The sequence below is a fragment of the Mobula hypostoma genome, chromosome 25 (genome assembly GCF_963921235.1).
Source record: "Mobula hypostoma chromosome 25, sMobHyp1.1, whole genome shotgun sequence".
In the NCBI taxonomy this organism is placed as follows: Eukaryota; Metazoa; Chordata; class Chondrichthyes; order Myliobatiformes; family Myliobatidae; genus Mobula; species Mobula hypostoma.
This window is the reverse complement of record NC_086121.1, coordinates 44,562,011-44,577,575: the sequence shown is the minus strand read 5'-3', so window position 1 is coordinate 44,577,575 and position 15,565 is coordinate 44,562,011. Positions and strand designations below refer to the sequence as shown.

The 15,565-nt window shown below is 41.1% G+C and overlaps 1 protein-coding gene across 6 annotated transcripts in view; it reads left to right on the top strand.

The window, feature by feature from the left end:
* usp48 (ubiquitin specific peptidase 48) overlaps nt 1-15,565 on the top strand; it is a 243,158-nt gene that overhangs the window by 212,379 nt on the left and 15,214 nt on the right. For 5 of the 6 annotated variants that reach the window (XR_010016075.1, XR_010016074.1, XM_063033067.1 and 2 more), the window contains 2 exons: nt 9,362-9,495; nt 10,102-10,208. Coding sequence is in view for 3 of the 6 variants with exons in the window: in XM_063033067.1 (XP_062889137.1) it covers nt 9,362-9,495; nt 10,102-10,208 (241 nt within the window). In the remaining 3 variants the exon portion in view is untranslated. Of the gene's footprint in view, nt 1-9,361; nt 9,496-10,101; nt 10,209-15,565 lie in introns of those variants that run through there. The other variant, XR_010016076.1, reaches the window with a different exon arrangement.

Here is a 15,565-nt window from a genome sequence, read left to right as displayed (position 1 = left end):
AGATCTCTAAACATTAGTAAAGATGTGGTCCACAACTGATAAAGGGAGACAGAAAATGCATGCTAAAAGGCCAAAATTACGATCATCATCCACGAAAACAGCGGAGTGCCCCAAAGAATGATTGACAGTTAAATGTTAGAACCCCAAAGCCCTCCCACTCCTCCTCCCATGCATAAGCAGCAGCAAAGCAACGATCCCCCTCCCCCACCAGCAAAAAAGCAACAGCAGCCCCCACCAAGCACTCAAGCATGCAGCAAAGCATCAGTAAAGGCACAGACTTGCAGTACCCCAAAGACTTCTGATTTACCCATTCGACATACCACAGTTAGTCTCTCCTCTCTCCCCTCCCCCTCCCCCCTCTCCCCCTCCACCTCCCCACCTCTCCCCATCCCCCCTCCCTCCTTCCCCCCAATAAGGGAAAAAGAGGTGTCCTCATTTCACAGCAAGTGGGGAGACATAACAAACAACTCGCTCATTTACGATGTTAAAGGTCTGTTGCGTCGCTTTTTCCAAGCACTGTGCCCAAAGAACTCAGGTCTCTAGGCATACAGCCAGCAGCCAACTTGTTGCTTTCAATCTTCCGTCTCCCACGACACACTGATTTCCTGCAGAGGCACCGCAAGTCCACCCACCTCCAGAGCCACAAAATCCCGAAACTCCAAAGGCGTGCTAGTCTTCTAAGCCGCGTCCTTGGCATGTCGAATAGTGGTCAGTCGTGAGACCCCAGGAGCGCAAAGAACCAAAGTCAGTGTGTAACTCTTGGTCAGGGTCTTCAAAAGAACACTGAGAGGGAAAATTTGATCTATTAAAGATAGAAATAGAGCTGTTTCCGAAGATGCAAGCAAAGGAGTCGCCATTAGGCTTCATCATCTCCTAAGATCCATCCTTCCACTTAGGAGTTAGTAACGATCCTTCAAGATCAATTGATTCTGGCATGGTTCTGGAGGAATAGAAAATTGCAAATGTCACTCTGCTCTTCAAGAAGGGTGAGAAGTAAAAGAAAGGAAATTATAGGCCAATTAGTCTGACCTCAGTGGTTCGGAAAATGTTGGTGTAAATTGTTAAGGATGTGGTTTTGGAGTACTTGGAGGCACTTGATAAAATAGGCTATAATCAGCAAGGTTTCCTTAAGGGAAAATCTTGCCTGACTAATCTGTTGGAATTCTTTGAATAACAAGCAAGATATTCAAGGGGGAATCGGTTGATGTTGTGTACTTGGATTTTCAGAAGGCCTTTGACAAGGTGCCACTCATGAGACTACTTAACAAGTTAGGAACCCATGGCATTACAGGAAAGATACTAACATGGATAGAGCATTGGCTGATTGGCAGGGGGCAAAGAGTGGGAGTAAAGGGAGACTTAGTGTTCCACATGTGTTGGGGTCGCTTCTTTTTACATTATATGTCATTGAGTTGGATGATGACTTTATGGCCAAGTTTGCGGATAACATGAAGATGGAGGAGGGGCAGATAGTTTTGGGGAAGTTGAGAGGCTACATAAGGACTCAGACAGATTCAGCAGATCGCCAAAGAAGTGACAGATGAAATGCAGTGTCGGGAAGTGTATGGATATGCACTTTGGTACAATAAATAAAAGGGTAGACTGTTTTCTAAATGGAGAGAACATTCAAAAATCTTGGGAGTCCTCATGCAGGATTCCCTAAAGCTTAATCTGTAGGTTGAGTCAGTGGTGAATGTAGCCAGTGTGATGTTAACATTCATTTTGAGAGGAACCAGAATACAAAAGCAAGGATGTAATGTTGAGACTTTATAAAGCACTTGTGAGGCCTCACTTGGAGTGTTGTGAACAGTTTGGGCCCTTTATCCAAGAAAGGATGTGCTGACATCGGAGAGAGTTCAAAGGCGGTCCGTGAAAATGATTCTGGGTTTGAAAGGCTTGTTACATGAGGAGAGTTTGATGGCTTTGGGCCACTGCTCACTGGAATTCAGAAGACTGAGGGGTGACCTTTCGAATGCTGAGAGACCTGGATAGAGTGGTGGGGGGATCTTAAGACCAGAGGACACAGCCTCAGGATAGAGAGACGTCCTTTTAGAAGGGAGATGAGGATGAATTTCTTTGGATAGAGAATAGTGATCTGTGGAATTCACTGTATATATCCCTTGAATATATACATTACGAGACATAACCTAGGATCTGCTTAAAGAATATCGCTTGGATGTTAAACAAATAGTCAATGTGTATTGTTAAAATTTAAAGGTGAAAAATGTTTACCTTTCTCTGGCAAACAGTCTGAACCTTTATTGTGGTTGTGGATTCTGGTGTTTAAATCCAAGGTTCTTCAGTCAGGAACGAGAAATAAAACTTGTTGTTTCATGATTGTCTTTTCAAAAGTTGATAAGGGAAGTTGAAGCAAACAGGGACAGAAGGTCTTACTACTTGGAGAGAGAAGCTAAAGATGGTGCCTAGCATAAAACCGCAAAGGTGGCTCGTGGCTGTGGGACTCTTTCTCGAGGGCTTTCGTGGTTTGATGTTTAATGTCCTCAACACCCAACGTGCTCCACTGTTGTAGACTCCTTTTTGGAGGACTCTGCGATTTATGTTCCATGTGCTTATGGTTATTTGTTTTGTTATTTGGCTCTGCATCTGGGATTTGCAGTCACTGGCACAGCGCTAAACTGAACTGACAGTGGTTGTCACTCCTGGACTGTTTTGGGGTCTCTGTGATGTGATGTTTAATATTCTGTGTGTTATTTGATCACTTTTAATGTTTGCATGATTTGTTCTTTATTTTCATGCATTGTGTTTTGACGTTGTCCCTAAATGGGTTCCATGGTGTTTCTGGATGCCTGCAGGAGGATGAGTCTCAGGGTTATTTATGTGTTGTATACATGCTTTGTACTTTGAAACAGCTGCTTTTATACCCAGAGATAAGAGAAATTCCATTCAAATCTGTAAATGGGAGACAACTAATTAGAAAATACTTATCCAATATTGCAGTAAACTTTAAATAATGAAAAAGCACTTATTCACTCAATGAAGTACAAAGAAGCTAAGAGGCTTCTAGAATTATATTTCGTACAGCCACTAGAGGCATATCAAACTGTTAGGCATATAAAGGCTATTTAAAATACAAGCAGATAATTAATTGTTAAACTGCAAAGAAAATGACAATTAAAGTTAAACATTCCAATTCGATATGGTAGAATCAAAATTTCCATATTACAGGTTAGGATAAAGTAGTCACCATTTTTCCTCTAAACTATATCCCATGCCTCTAATTATAAATTCACATTCTGTTCTAATGCATTTCTTCCATATCAGTAAGTTGGATCAGTGTAAGGTGTTGAAGTTTTACTCCCTGAGTGAAAGAAGCCTATAGTTATGCATTCTCTTCAGTGTAGTAATATACCACGTGGATGGAATTTTTGTCTTTGCAAATATATGGTATGTACCTTTTCTCCCCTTGACGTCATACGCTATTCTGACCCAATTTTATTTAGCACCTCATAGTAACCAGTCATTCACAATATATTTTTTCCTGTCTGCTCATTTGGCGTATATCATTAGACAGTCACATTTGTGTTTCTCTGGGTTTTGTTCTGGTATTCATTACTACAAGGTGTGAATCCTAGAGTGCCTGACTCCAAAAAACTTTAAGATTACCTGTGCCAAAAAGACTGCAGCTATTTAAGATGACTTCACTATCTTTTTAAGCACAATAAGGGAAGGACAATAAGTCTGGTCTTGCCAGTGTAGCTTACATCCTATTAAATAGTTTTTTTTAAATACCTGCATATGTTACCTTGACCGTTACAATCCACTTCTGTTCCTCCATGACTTTTAAGTTGTCCCAGCGCTCCTGAGCTCAATGACTTGCAGTAGCTACCATTCAAGCAGAAACTCGGTTCTATAGTTCTTACCTCCACTTTCAAGTTGGTCATTGTTCTGTATTGGCAGCCTCTAACCTCCATTCCCTCAAGATGCCAGTAGTCCTCCAGTTATAGCTTCTTGCACAACACTGAATTAATCACTTCACTATTGTTGGGAATGCTATTCCTGGGAATACCTTTAGCAGTCTACTGTACATCCAAAAGCTTTGGAATTTTCTCTCTACAACCATTGCATTTCTGCCTTATCTCGTTCTGAAGTCCTATCTCACAGCCAAGCTATTGGCAATCTGCCCTGAAATTGTATGATGATCCACTTTGGAAGCATCTCAGGCTGTTTTACAATGATAAAATGGGCACCACAGTAGTGTAGTGGTTAACACAATTTTATTACAGCTTGTGGTGTTGGAGTTCAAACTTCAATTCCAGTGCCAACTATACGTTCTCCCTGTAACTACATGGGTTTCCTCTGAGTGCTCTGATTTCCTCTCACAGTCCAAAGTTGTACCAGTGCCATTGTAAAACTAGCCTCATCACAGGACAATGTGTTAAATGGGTGGGCTGCTGGGCAGTGTATTTCATTGGTCCACGCTGTATCTCCAAGTATAAATAAATAAATACATTAATTTGTTGCCATTACATGCAGCAGCTCATTGGTGAGTGCTGCTCATTTGCCCTTTGTAAAGTTCAAGACATTGTTTAAGGTTAGTAGTTTCGCAGACCCATTGAATCAAAGTTTGTACCCTTACAAAGAAGTTAAATCTTTTCTTAGATTGCAGTTCTCATGTTATTAACTTTGAACGAGTACAGGTAAGTGGATAGAACATCTGATGGCAGCTGTGCTACTTTACTTGTGATATCTGATAAAGACAAACATTTCTTGTTTCTTTGACTTCATCAGACGCATGTATTTTTGGGAGGAGACAGTTATGGCCATTCATTAATTTGTTGAGTTAGTGTCTGAAACCTCAAAGTATATCGATAACAATAGAAAATGATAGAGGTAGTAAATTGGATTATACATTAGTTTTATGGGAGAAGCCAGAGGGTGATAGTAGATGGTTGCCTCTCTGACTGGAGATCTGTGACTATTAAAGTACCACAGGGGTTGGTGCTGTGTCCATTGTTGTTTTTCATCTGAATCAACGATCTGGATGATACCGTGATTAATTGGATAAGCGAATTTGTAGATGACACCGAGTTGGAGGCATAATGGACAGTCAGTAAGAGTATCAAAGATTGCACCGGGATCTGGACCAGCTGGAAAAATGGGCTGAAAAATGGCAGATGGTATTATAGCCACATGCAGGATGTTGCATTTTGAAAGGGCCAACCAGGGTAAGTCTTACACAGTGAACAGTAAGGCACTAAGGAATGCGATAGATCTGAGAATACAAATCCATAATTCATTGCAAGTGGCATCACAGGTTGATAGGGTCGTAAAGAAAACATTTGCCACATTGGCCTTCATAAATCAAAGTATTGAGTACAGGAGATGGGGTGTTGTGTTGAAGTTGTAAAAGACATTGGTGAGGCCTAATTTGGAGTATTGTGTGCAGTTTTAGTCACCTACCTATAGGAAAGATATAAATAACGTTGAAAGAGTACGGAGAAAACTTACAAGGATTTGCTGGGTCTGGAGGAACTGAAATATAAGGAAAGATTGAATAGGTTAGGACTTTATTCCTTAGAACGTAGAAGATTGAGAGAAGAGTTGATAAAATTGTACAAAATTATGAGGGGTATACTGTGCTTAAAAAGTATTCACCCCGCTTGGAAGTTTTATGTTTTATTGTTTTACATGCAAGGCTTATTGAGAAAGTAAGGGGGCATGGGATCCAAGAGGACGTTGCTTTGTGGATCCAGAGCTGGCTTGCCCACAGAAGGCAAAGAGTGGTTTTAGACAGGTCATATTCTGCATGGAGGCCAGTGACCAGTGGTGTGACTCAGGGATCTGTTCTGGGACCCTTACTCTTTGTAATTTTTGTAAATGACCTGGATGAGGAAGTGGAGGGATGCGTTAGTAAATTTGCTAATGACACAAAGGGTTGGGGGTGTTGTGGATAGTGTGGAGAGCTGTCAGAGGTTACAACAGGACATTGATAGGATGCAAAACTGTGCTGAGAAGTGGCAGATGGAGTTCAACCCAGATAAGTGTGAGGTGGTTCATTTTGGTAGGTCAAATATAATGGCAGAATATAGCATTAATGGTAAGACTCTTGGTATTTTGGAGGATCAGAGGGATCTTGAGGTCCGAGTCCATAGAACACTCAAAGCTGCTACGCAGATAGACTCTGTGGTTAAGAAGGCACGTGGTGCATTGGCCTTCATCAATCGTGGGATTGAGTTTAGGAGCCGAGAGGTAATGTTGCAGCTATATAGACCCTGGTCAGACCCTACTTGGAGTACTGTGCTCAGTTCTGGTCGCCTCACTGCAGGAAGGATGTTAAACCACAGAAAGGGTGCAGAGGAGATTTACAAGGATGTTGCCTGGATTGGGGAGCATGCCTTATGAGAATAGGTTGAGTGAACTCAGCCTTTTCTCCTTGGAGTGACGGAGGATGAGAGGTGACTTGATAGAGGTGTACAAGATAATGAGAGGCATTGATCGTGCGAATAGTCAGAGGCTTTCCCCAGGGCTGAAATGGCTAGCACGAGAGGGCATCGTTTTAAGGTGCTTGGAAGTAGGTACAGAGGAGATGTCAGAGGTAAGTTTTTTACGCAGAGAGTGGTGAGTGCGTGTAATGAGCTGCCAACGGCGGCGGTGGAGGCAGAAATGATTGGGTCTTTTAAGAGACTCCAGGATGGGTACATGCAGCTTAGAAAAATAGAGGGCTATGGGTAAAACGTAAGTAGTTCTAAGGTGGGACATGTTTGGCACAGCTTTGTGGGCCGAAGGGCCTGTATTGTGCTGAATGTTTTCTATGTTTCTAAACATTGAATCACAGAGGATTTAATTTGGCTTTTTTTCACACTGATAAACAGAAAAAGACACTTTCGTGTCAAAGTGAAAACAGATCTCTACGAAGTGATCTACATTAATTTCTAATATAAAACACAATTGCTTACATAAGTATTCACCCCCTTCTGCCAAACATAGCATTTAGTCTGATAGCCATAAAGCTCAATTTTGGTTTCATCAGACCATAAAACCTTCTTCAAGCTACTTCCGTCTCCCACATGCAAACTCAAGTCAAGATTTCAAGTGAGTTTTTTCCAGTAGTCGCTTTCTCTGTCACTCTACAATAAAGCTGTGACTGGTGAAGCACCTGGGCAACAGTTGTTTTACGCTCAGTCTCTCCCATCTCAGCCACTGAAGCTCTAGAGTTGTCATGGGTCTCTTGGTGGCTTCCCTCATTAGTGCCCTTCTTGCATAGTCACTCAGTTTTTGAGGACTGCCTGCTCGAGGCAGATTTACAGCTGTGCCATATTCTTTCCATTTCTTGATGATTGACTTGACTGTACTCTAAGAGATATTCAGTGACATGGAAATTTTCTTGTATCCATCTTCTGACATGTGCTTTTCAGTAACCTTTTTGCAGAATTGCTTGGAGTGTTCCTTTGTCTTCATGGTATAGTTTTTGCCAGGATTCTGACTCACCAGCAGTTGGACCTTCCAGATGCAGGTGTATTTTTACTACAGTCAATCGAAACACCTTGACTGCACATAGGTCTCCAAAAACAGATCTCCATTTAACTCATAATGTGACCTCTAAAACCAATTAACTATTTAGATTATGAGGACACGCAGTCCTTTTTTATTGTCATTTAGTAATGCATGCATTAAGAAATGACACAATATTCCTCTGGTGTGATATCACTGAAACACAGGACAGACCAAGACTGAAAAACTGACAAAAACCACATAATTATAACATATAGTTACAACAATGTAAGCAATACTGTAATTTGATGAAGAACAGGCCGTGAGCACAGTAAAAAAGTTCAAAGTCTCTCGGAAGTCCCACATCTCACGCAGACGGGAGAAGGAAGAAAACTCTCCCTGCCATATCTGACCACAGTCTGACTCTGAATCGTCCGAAAACTTCGAGCTCCGACCAGCCCTCCGACACCGAGCACCATCTCTACCGAACGCTTCGACCCCAGCCCCAGTCGCCAGCAGCAGGCAAAGCCGAGGATTTTGGGGCCTTCCCTCCAGAGATTCTCGATTGCACAGTAGCAGCGGCAGCGAACCAGGCATTTCAGAAGTTACTCCAGATGTTCCTCCGTGCTCTCACGGCTGTCTCCATCAAATTAGAATTGTGCATGGCCCCAATTGGCTACACCATTGATGGTTTGGTCTGTCATATTAAAGGGGGTGAATACTTAACCAATCAATTTTTTTTGTTTTATATTTGTAATTAATTTAGAGATCACTTAGTAGAGATCTGTTTTCAGTTTGACATGAAAGAGTCTTTTTCTGTTGATCGATATCAAAAAAGCCAAATTAAATCCACTGTGCTTCAATGCTGTAAAACAGTAAAACATGAACATTTCCAAAGTTGGTGAAAACATTTTATAGGCACTGTAGATAGGGTAAATGCAAGCAGGCTTTTTGAACTGATGTTGGGTGGAACTACAACTAGAGGTTAAGGGTGAAAGGTTAAAAGTTTAAGGGGAACATGAGAAGAAACGTCCTCACTCAGAGGGTCATGAGAGTGTGGAGTGAGCTGCCAGTGCAAGTAGTCTGTGAAAGCTCAATTTCAACAGTTAACTGTAGTTTGGATATTGAAAATAAAGTATTAAAAAAAAAGAGTAGTTTGGATAGGGATATGCATGGTAGAGGTATGGAGGGCTATGGTCAAGGTGAAGATCGATGGAAGTAGACAGTTTAAATGGTTTTGTCACAGACTAGAATCTCATAGTCATAGTCATACTTTATTGATCCCAGGGAGAAATTGGTTTTCATTGCAGTTGCACCATAAATAATAAATAGTGATAGAACCATAAATAGTTAAATAGTAATATGTAAATTATGCCAGTAAATTATGAAATAAGTCCAGGACCAGCCTATCGGCACAGGGTGTCTGACCCTCCAAGGGAGGAGTTGTAAAGTTTGATGGCCACAGGCAGGAATGACTTCCTGTGACGCTCTGTGCTGCATCTTGGAGGAATGAGTCTCTGGCTGAATGTACTCCTGTGCCCACCCAGTACATTATGTAGTGGATGGGAGACATTGACCAAGATGGCATGCAACTTAGACAGCATCCTCTTTTCGGACACCACCGTGAGAGAGTGGCCACTGTTCTGTACTTTTCAATGACTGTTGACTAAATAAATATTTTGATAAACCAGGATAATATGCAGTGATTGACAGTTTTCATGTGAATAGCTGGTACATTTAATGTTTGGCCATCTTCACTGAAGGTCAGTGATAAAATATTTACATTTTTATGTGGCGGTCTACTTTGCAACATTAAACCACAACTACTGAGATTTTGAATATTGAATGTTTCATTGTTTAAGTTGAACTTTCTTTCAAATTTCAATAACCTGTATCTTCCTTTGCACAGTGTAGCTCTGATATGGCCAAGTGAATGGGACATCATCCACAAATTATTTGTTGTTGATAACACAATTAAAGTCATTCGACTGAGAAAAACTGGAGAAACTGGAACCGTACAATTGGAATATAGTACTAGTCCTGGTAAGGGAATTTCCCATGAGGGTTGGCATGATGTTTCTTACATTGAATAATTAACGTTAATTACAGAAATGTATATCTAACATCAGAGGTATTCTATTCCTCTAGCCCCAAAGCAAATTTTATGCTTAACCTTAACCACACTGCTGTCACTCACAATCTTTGCACAAATAATATTTTGTATATGCTCAGTGTGAGGTACAGAATATAACAGGCTCTGAAATTGAAAAATGCAATCTAAGTTTTGACGCGGTTGGAGAATTAACTCCATTTTAACAATGTGCGGTAACAAAACAAAAGCTTTAAACAGATAAAAGTGCAACTGCAATTGGACATAACCTTTAAATTATGTAATTTGAACCTAAGCTAATAATAGGGACAAGAGGAGGCTATTTAGTGCCTAACTTTATTTTCAAACATAAAATGCTGAATGTGTAACTGTTGGATAAAGCTGTAAGTGGAGTTGTAAGTAAGCTAACTGTATGACCAGCCAATTGCACTGGCTGAAACAGATCATCTTAGTGCTTGATATTCATATTTACTGAATGCACAGATACTTGTTTTAAGTTTAAAGGTCATTAGCTTCTCCTTTTGCATTTTTACTTGTAGGTCTGTGTGGAGAATGTCGAGAAGGACTGCTTTGCCAACAACAGCGAGATTTAAGAGAGTATACTCAGGCCACCATATATATCCGTAAAGTGGTAGAGAGTATAAAGGTAATAAATTTTTGTGAATTATATCTTAAAAAGGGTCCTGTGATTTTAGTTTATGGTACTCAATAAAAACAAATTGTAGTCTCACTGCGGGACTTCTGCAGTGAACGCTGTGATCTGTGATGATCTTTTTGTAATTTGTAGCGCACTTACAAGTCCTCTCCAGCTTATGTACAACACATACCTATAAATGACATTTGAAAGAAGCTGAGATGGATTTGCCAGCTTATGCTGGGCTGTAGGCCTCTTCTGCTGCCTGAAAAAGTGGGTCACAGGTGCATTTCTGGCTTGCAAACTGTTCAGGTTACAATAAGTTCACAGGAATGGAACCCTGCATTAATGTTTGTCTGTTCACTGAATGTAAGTCAGATACAGTATTTGCTAATCTTGCACCCGATCCTGTTTGAAGCACCACAGCAGTGCACATCAAAGCAACAACTATACTTAAGTTTGTGTGAATGCATGGATGTGGAGTGCATTTTAAATGCTGAAGCTATAAAGTTACACACATTTCTGTTACTAGTTTATGAACCATATTCAGGAATGTGTTAGGGCATATTAAGTAAGAATCCGTTTATGAATGTCCACAGTTCTAAATTACAATTTGGGAAATTCTCTAAATAATTTGTTTTGTTTGGACAATTTTAGACCTATTTCCAACCTGCCTTTTCTAAGTAAAATTTTAGGATTTAATAGAGATGAAAATTCTATTCTTGACAAGTATCAGTCAGGTCTTAGATCAAATCATCGTACAGAAACTGCGCTGCTTAAAGGAATTAATGACTTACAGAATTATGCTGACTCAAGTAACAAATGAGTTCTTGTTTTTAGATTTGAGTGTAGCATTTGATACCGTAGATCACGTCATTCTCATAAACCGCCTTAGTCAATGGGTAGTTCTTTCTGGTACTGCTTAAGCTGGTTTCAATCTTGTATAACAGGAAGGAAATTCTTTGTTAGCTGTGATGATTGTACATCTAAAATCCATGATTTTGGGTTGGTGTGCCACAAGGATCAATTCTTGGCTCAGTGTTCTCACTGTATATACTCTCATTAGGTCAGATTATTTCAAAACACAGCACATAACTGTATTTGCCTTTTACAGCAGATGACACTGAGGCTCTAAACCCTCTGGTCCAGTGTCTTACTAGCATTATAGAATGGATGAATTCGAATTCCCTTAAACTAAATAAGGAAAAACAGAAACTTTGGTCATTGTTAGCAATAATAAAAATATGAACCTTGGAAATAAACTTGATCATCTGGCCTTAAAAATCATGTCAGGAGTAAAGAATTTAGGTGTTATTATTGACCCTCAACTAAATTTCAAATCATATACAGGTCGACCTTCACTAATCCGGCACCATTGGGACCTGAGGAGTGTTGGATTAGTGAAAATGCCGAATTACCGAAAGATCACATTAAGCAATAGCTAACCGCCTCATCATAAGTTTAAAATATCAAAGGATTCAAAGGTTCATTTAACGTCAGAGAAATGTATATGATATACATCCTGAAATGCTTTTTCTTCGCAACCATCTATGAAAACAGAGGAGTGAATGAGCGACAGTGAAATGTTAGAACCCCTAAGTTCCCCCCCAACTTCCCTCCCTCCCGCGTGTAAGCGGCAGCGAGCAACAATCCCCCTCCCCACCGGCAAAAAATAAAGTGCATCCACTACCAGCACTCAAGCGTGAGCTAAGCGATAGCAAAGACACAGACTTGCAGTTACCCCGAAGACTACATTGCACTCGCAATTACTGAGGGAATACTTGTTAGTTTCTCTTCATCCACTTAATAATATGCTTAAAGTCAGCAGGTCACCACGTCTGATCTGAGGTCATAGGCAGAAGAGAATGGAGGCACCGGCCGGGTGACGCTGACGGGCAGTGCGCGACTGCTGGCAGGCGGCCAAGAAGGTAGACCGACCCAGCACACGCCTGCTCCCCCGCTGCTGGCGGGTGAGATGGGCGGGTGCCGGGCAGCCACACCTCATGCAAATGATATTAGTAAATGCAGGAAAACAAGCAGGAGTCGCCTGTCTGTGCTTACAAGAGTGTGCCAACACGTGAACAGATCTAGCACAACCAAAACAATGCACAGCAGATTGGTACGGTGGCCCGGAAAATTTGAAATTACAGTTGCGCAGAAAATTTGAAATCAGTGCGGATTATCAAAGGAACCGGATTACAGGTGGTCGGATTAGTGAAGGTTAACCTGTATTAACCACATTATTAAGACTGTTTTCATTTAAGGAACATTGCAAGAGTTCAAGTTCTTATAACTTCTCAAGATGCTGAAAAATTGATACACAGTTTTGTTTTTAGCCGATTAGACGACTGTGAGGCACTCTTTTCAGGACTGCCTAAGAAAGATATAAATCAGCTGCAACTTGTTCATAATGCAGCAGCAAGAATCTTCAAAGATTGAAAATCGGAGCACATTTCTCCAGTTTTGCTATAATTACACTGGCTGCCTGTGTTTCTCAGGATTAATTTTAATATACTCTTATTTGTGTTATCAGGCTCCTCCATATATTTTGGAATGTCTACCCCCTTACATCCTTAATCCTGATCTTAGAACCATGAATAGTGTTCCTTTGTGTTGCTTAATGTTCCTAAAGCCAAGCATATAAGAACTGGTGATGCAGCCTTATGCACCAAAAATCTGGAATACTCTACCAACGGAGATACGCCAGGCTCCAAAATACACAGTACTGTGCAAAAGTCTTAGCACATGTAAAGGATTTCTGTAAAGCAAAGATGCTTTCAAAAATAAATTAAAAGTTTTGAAATATCAAAAAAAAATTACTATTAAGAGCACACAAGAAGCTCAGAGAGCTCGGCCTTCACCCTGCCTTGTGCAGCTAGATTCTGGACTGTCAGATCGCCAGCAGGTGGTAAGAGGCAGCTCCCTCACCTCTGCCCCTCTGACCCTCAACACAGGAACCCCTCAGGGCTGTATCCTAAACCCCTCCTTTACTCTCTGTATACCCATGACTGTCACCACCCAACCGTTAATTAAATTTTCTGCGATACTACATTGATTGGCCTTATCTCCAATAATAATGAGGCAGCCTACAAAGAAGTCAGTGGTGTCAAGAAAACAACCTCTCCCTCAATGTCTCAAAAACAAAGGAGTTGGCTGTGGGCTACAGGAGGAATGGAGACAGGCTAACCCCTATTGACATCAATGGATCTGGGGTTGAGAAGGTGAACAGCTTTAAGTTCCTCGGCATACACATCACTGGGGATCTCACACGGTCTGTATCTATCAGCTGTGTGGTGATAAAAGCACAACAGCGCCTCTTTCACCTCAGACGGTTGAAGAAGTTTGGCATGAGTCCCCAAATCCTAAGGGCTGTCTACAGGGGCACAATTGAGAGTATCCTTACTGGCTACATCACTGCCTGGTATGGGAATTGTACCTACCTCAATCACAGGGCTCTGCAGAGAGTGGTGCAGACAGCCCAGCGCATCTGTGGATGTGAACTTCCCACTATTCAGGACATTTACAGAGAAAACCTGAAGGATCGATGGGGACCTGAGTCACTCCAACCACAAACTGTTCCAGCTGCTACCATCGGGAAAACAGTACAACAGCACAACAGCATTAAAGCCAGGACCAACCGGCTCCAGGGCAGCATCTTTCACCAGGCCATCAGTCTGATTAATTCATGCTGATACAATTGTATTTCTATGCTGTACTGACTGTCCTTTTGTACATACTATTTATTACAAATTACTATAAATTGCACAATGCACATTCTGACAGACAAAAGATTTTTACTCTTCATGTATGTGAATGATGTAAGAAATGAAGTCAATTCAATTCAACAGTAAAAAACTAAATCAAATCAATATTTGGTGTGTCCATCCTTTTGTATTTAAAATTGTATCATTTCTCTTGAGTACACCATTATGCAGCTTTATAAGAAAGTCGGCTAGTAGGTTGTTGCAAACATCTTGGAGAACTTGCCAGAGATCTTCAGCAGATTTTGGCTGCCTCGCTTGTTTCTATCTCCAGGTAATACCAGACAGATCGATAACAAGACCAAGAAGCAGAATTAGGCCATTCAGCCCATCGAGTCCACTCCGCCATTTCATCATGGCTGATCCCAGATACCATTCAATCCCATTTACCTTCCCTCTCATCGTATCCCTTGATGCCCCAACCAAGCCGGGATCTATCAACTTCTGCTTTGAATATACCTGCAGATTTGGCTGATTCCTCTGATTCTCCACTCTATGATGTTGAGATCGGGGCTCTGTGGAGGCCATACCATCTGTTGGAGAGCTGCTTGTTTTTCTTGTCACTGAAGATAGTTCATTATGACCTTGGCCATGTGTTTGGTTCATTGCCTTGCTGCAGAGTGAAGTTCAGACCAATCAGACACCACCCGTTTGGTATTGCATGATGGATAAGAATCTACTTCTCAGTGTTGAGGATTCTATTAATTCTGACCAGATCATCAAATCCATTTGCAGAAATGCAACCCCAAACCATCAGGGAGCCTACGCTGTGCTTCATTGTTGACTGCAGATTTTCTGTTTGAGCCAAAAATTTCAAATTTTGACTCACCAGTCCAGAGCACTTGCTACCAATATTCTGCACCCCAGTCCTTGTGTTTTTGTGTGTAGGTAAGCCTCTTGGTTTTGTTTCCACTTTAGGGCATGGCTTTTTAGTAGCTACTCTTCCACGAAGACCACTTCTGACAAGACTTCTTCAGACGTACAACGGGAGATAGAAAATGCATGTCAAAAAAGCAATGTTACAATAAATCATGAGGGATTCCGATATGCAGGTAGATTAGGAAAATCAGAGTGGTGCTGATTTTGGATCCCAAGAGAGTGCATTTATAGTATGCTTACAATATGACTTTTTAGAACAGCTTATGATTAAGCCCACTAAGGAATTGATTACTTTGGGTCCTGTGCAACGTTTCAGGTTTCAGGTTAAGGTAAAGGAACCCTTAGAAAGCAGTGATCAAAGTATGATAGAACTCACCCTACAATTTGAGAGGAGAACGTAAAGTTAAATGTATCAGTATTACAGTGGAGTTCAGGGAATTATAGAGGCATGAGGAGGAGCTAGCCAAAGTTGATTGAAAGGGGACACTAGCAGGGATGATGGCAGATCAGTAATGGCTGGAGTTTCTGGAGCAATTTGGAAGGCTTAGAGTGGATACATCCCAAAGGGAAAGAAGTATTCTAAAAGCAGGATGACACAACCATGGTTGACAAGAGAAGTCAAAGCCAACATAAAAGCAAAGGAGAGGGCATATAACAGAACAAAAATTAGTGGGAAGTTAGAGGATTGGGAAGCTTTTAAAACCCAACAGAAGACAACTAAAAAGCCAT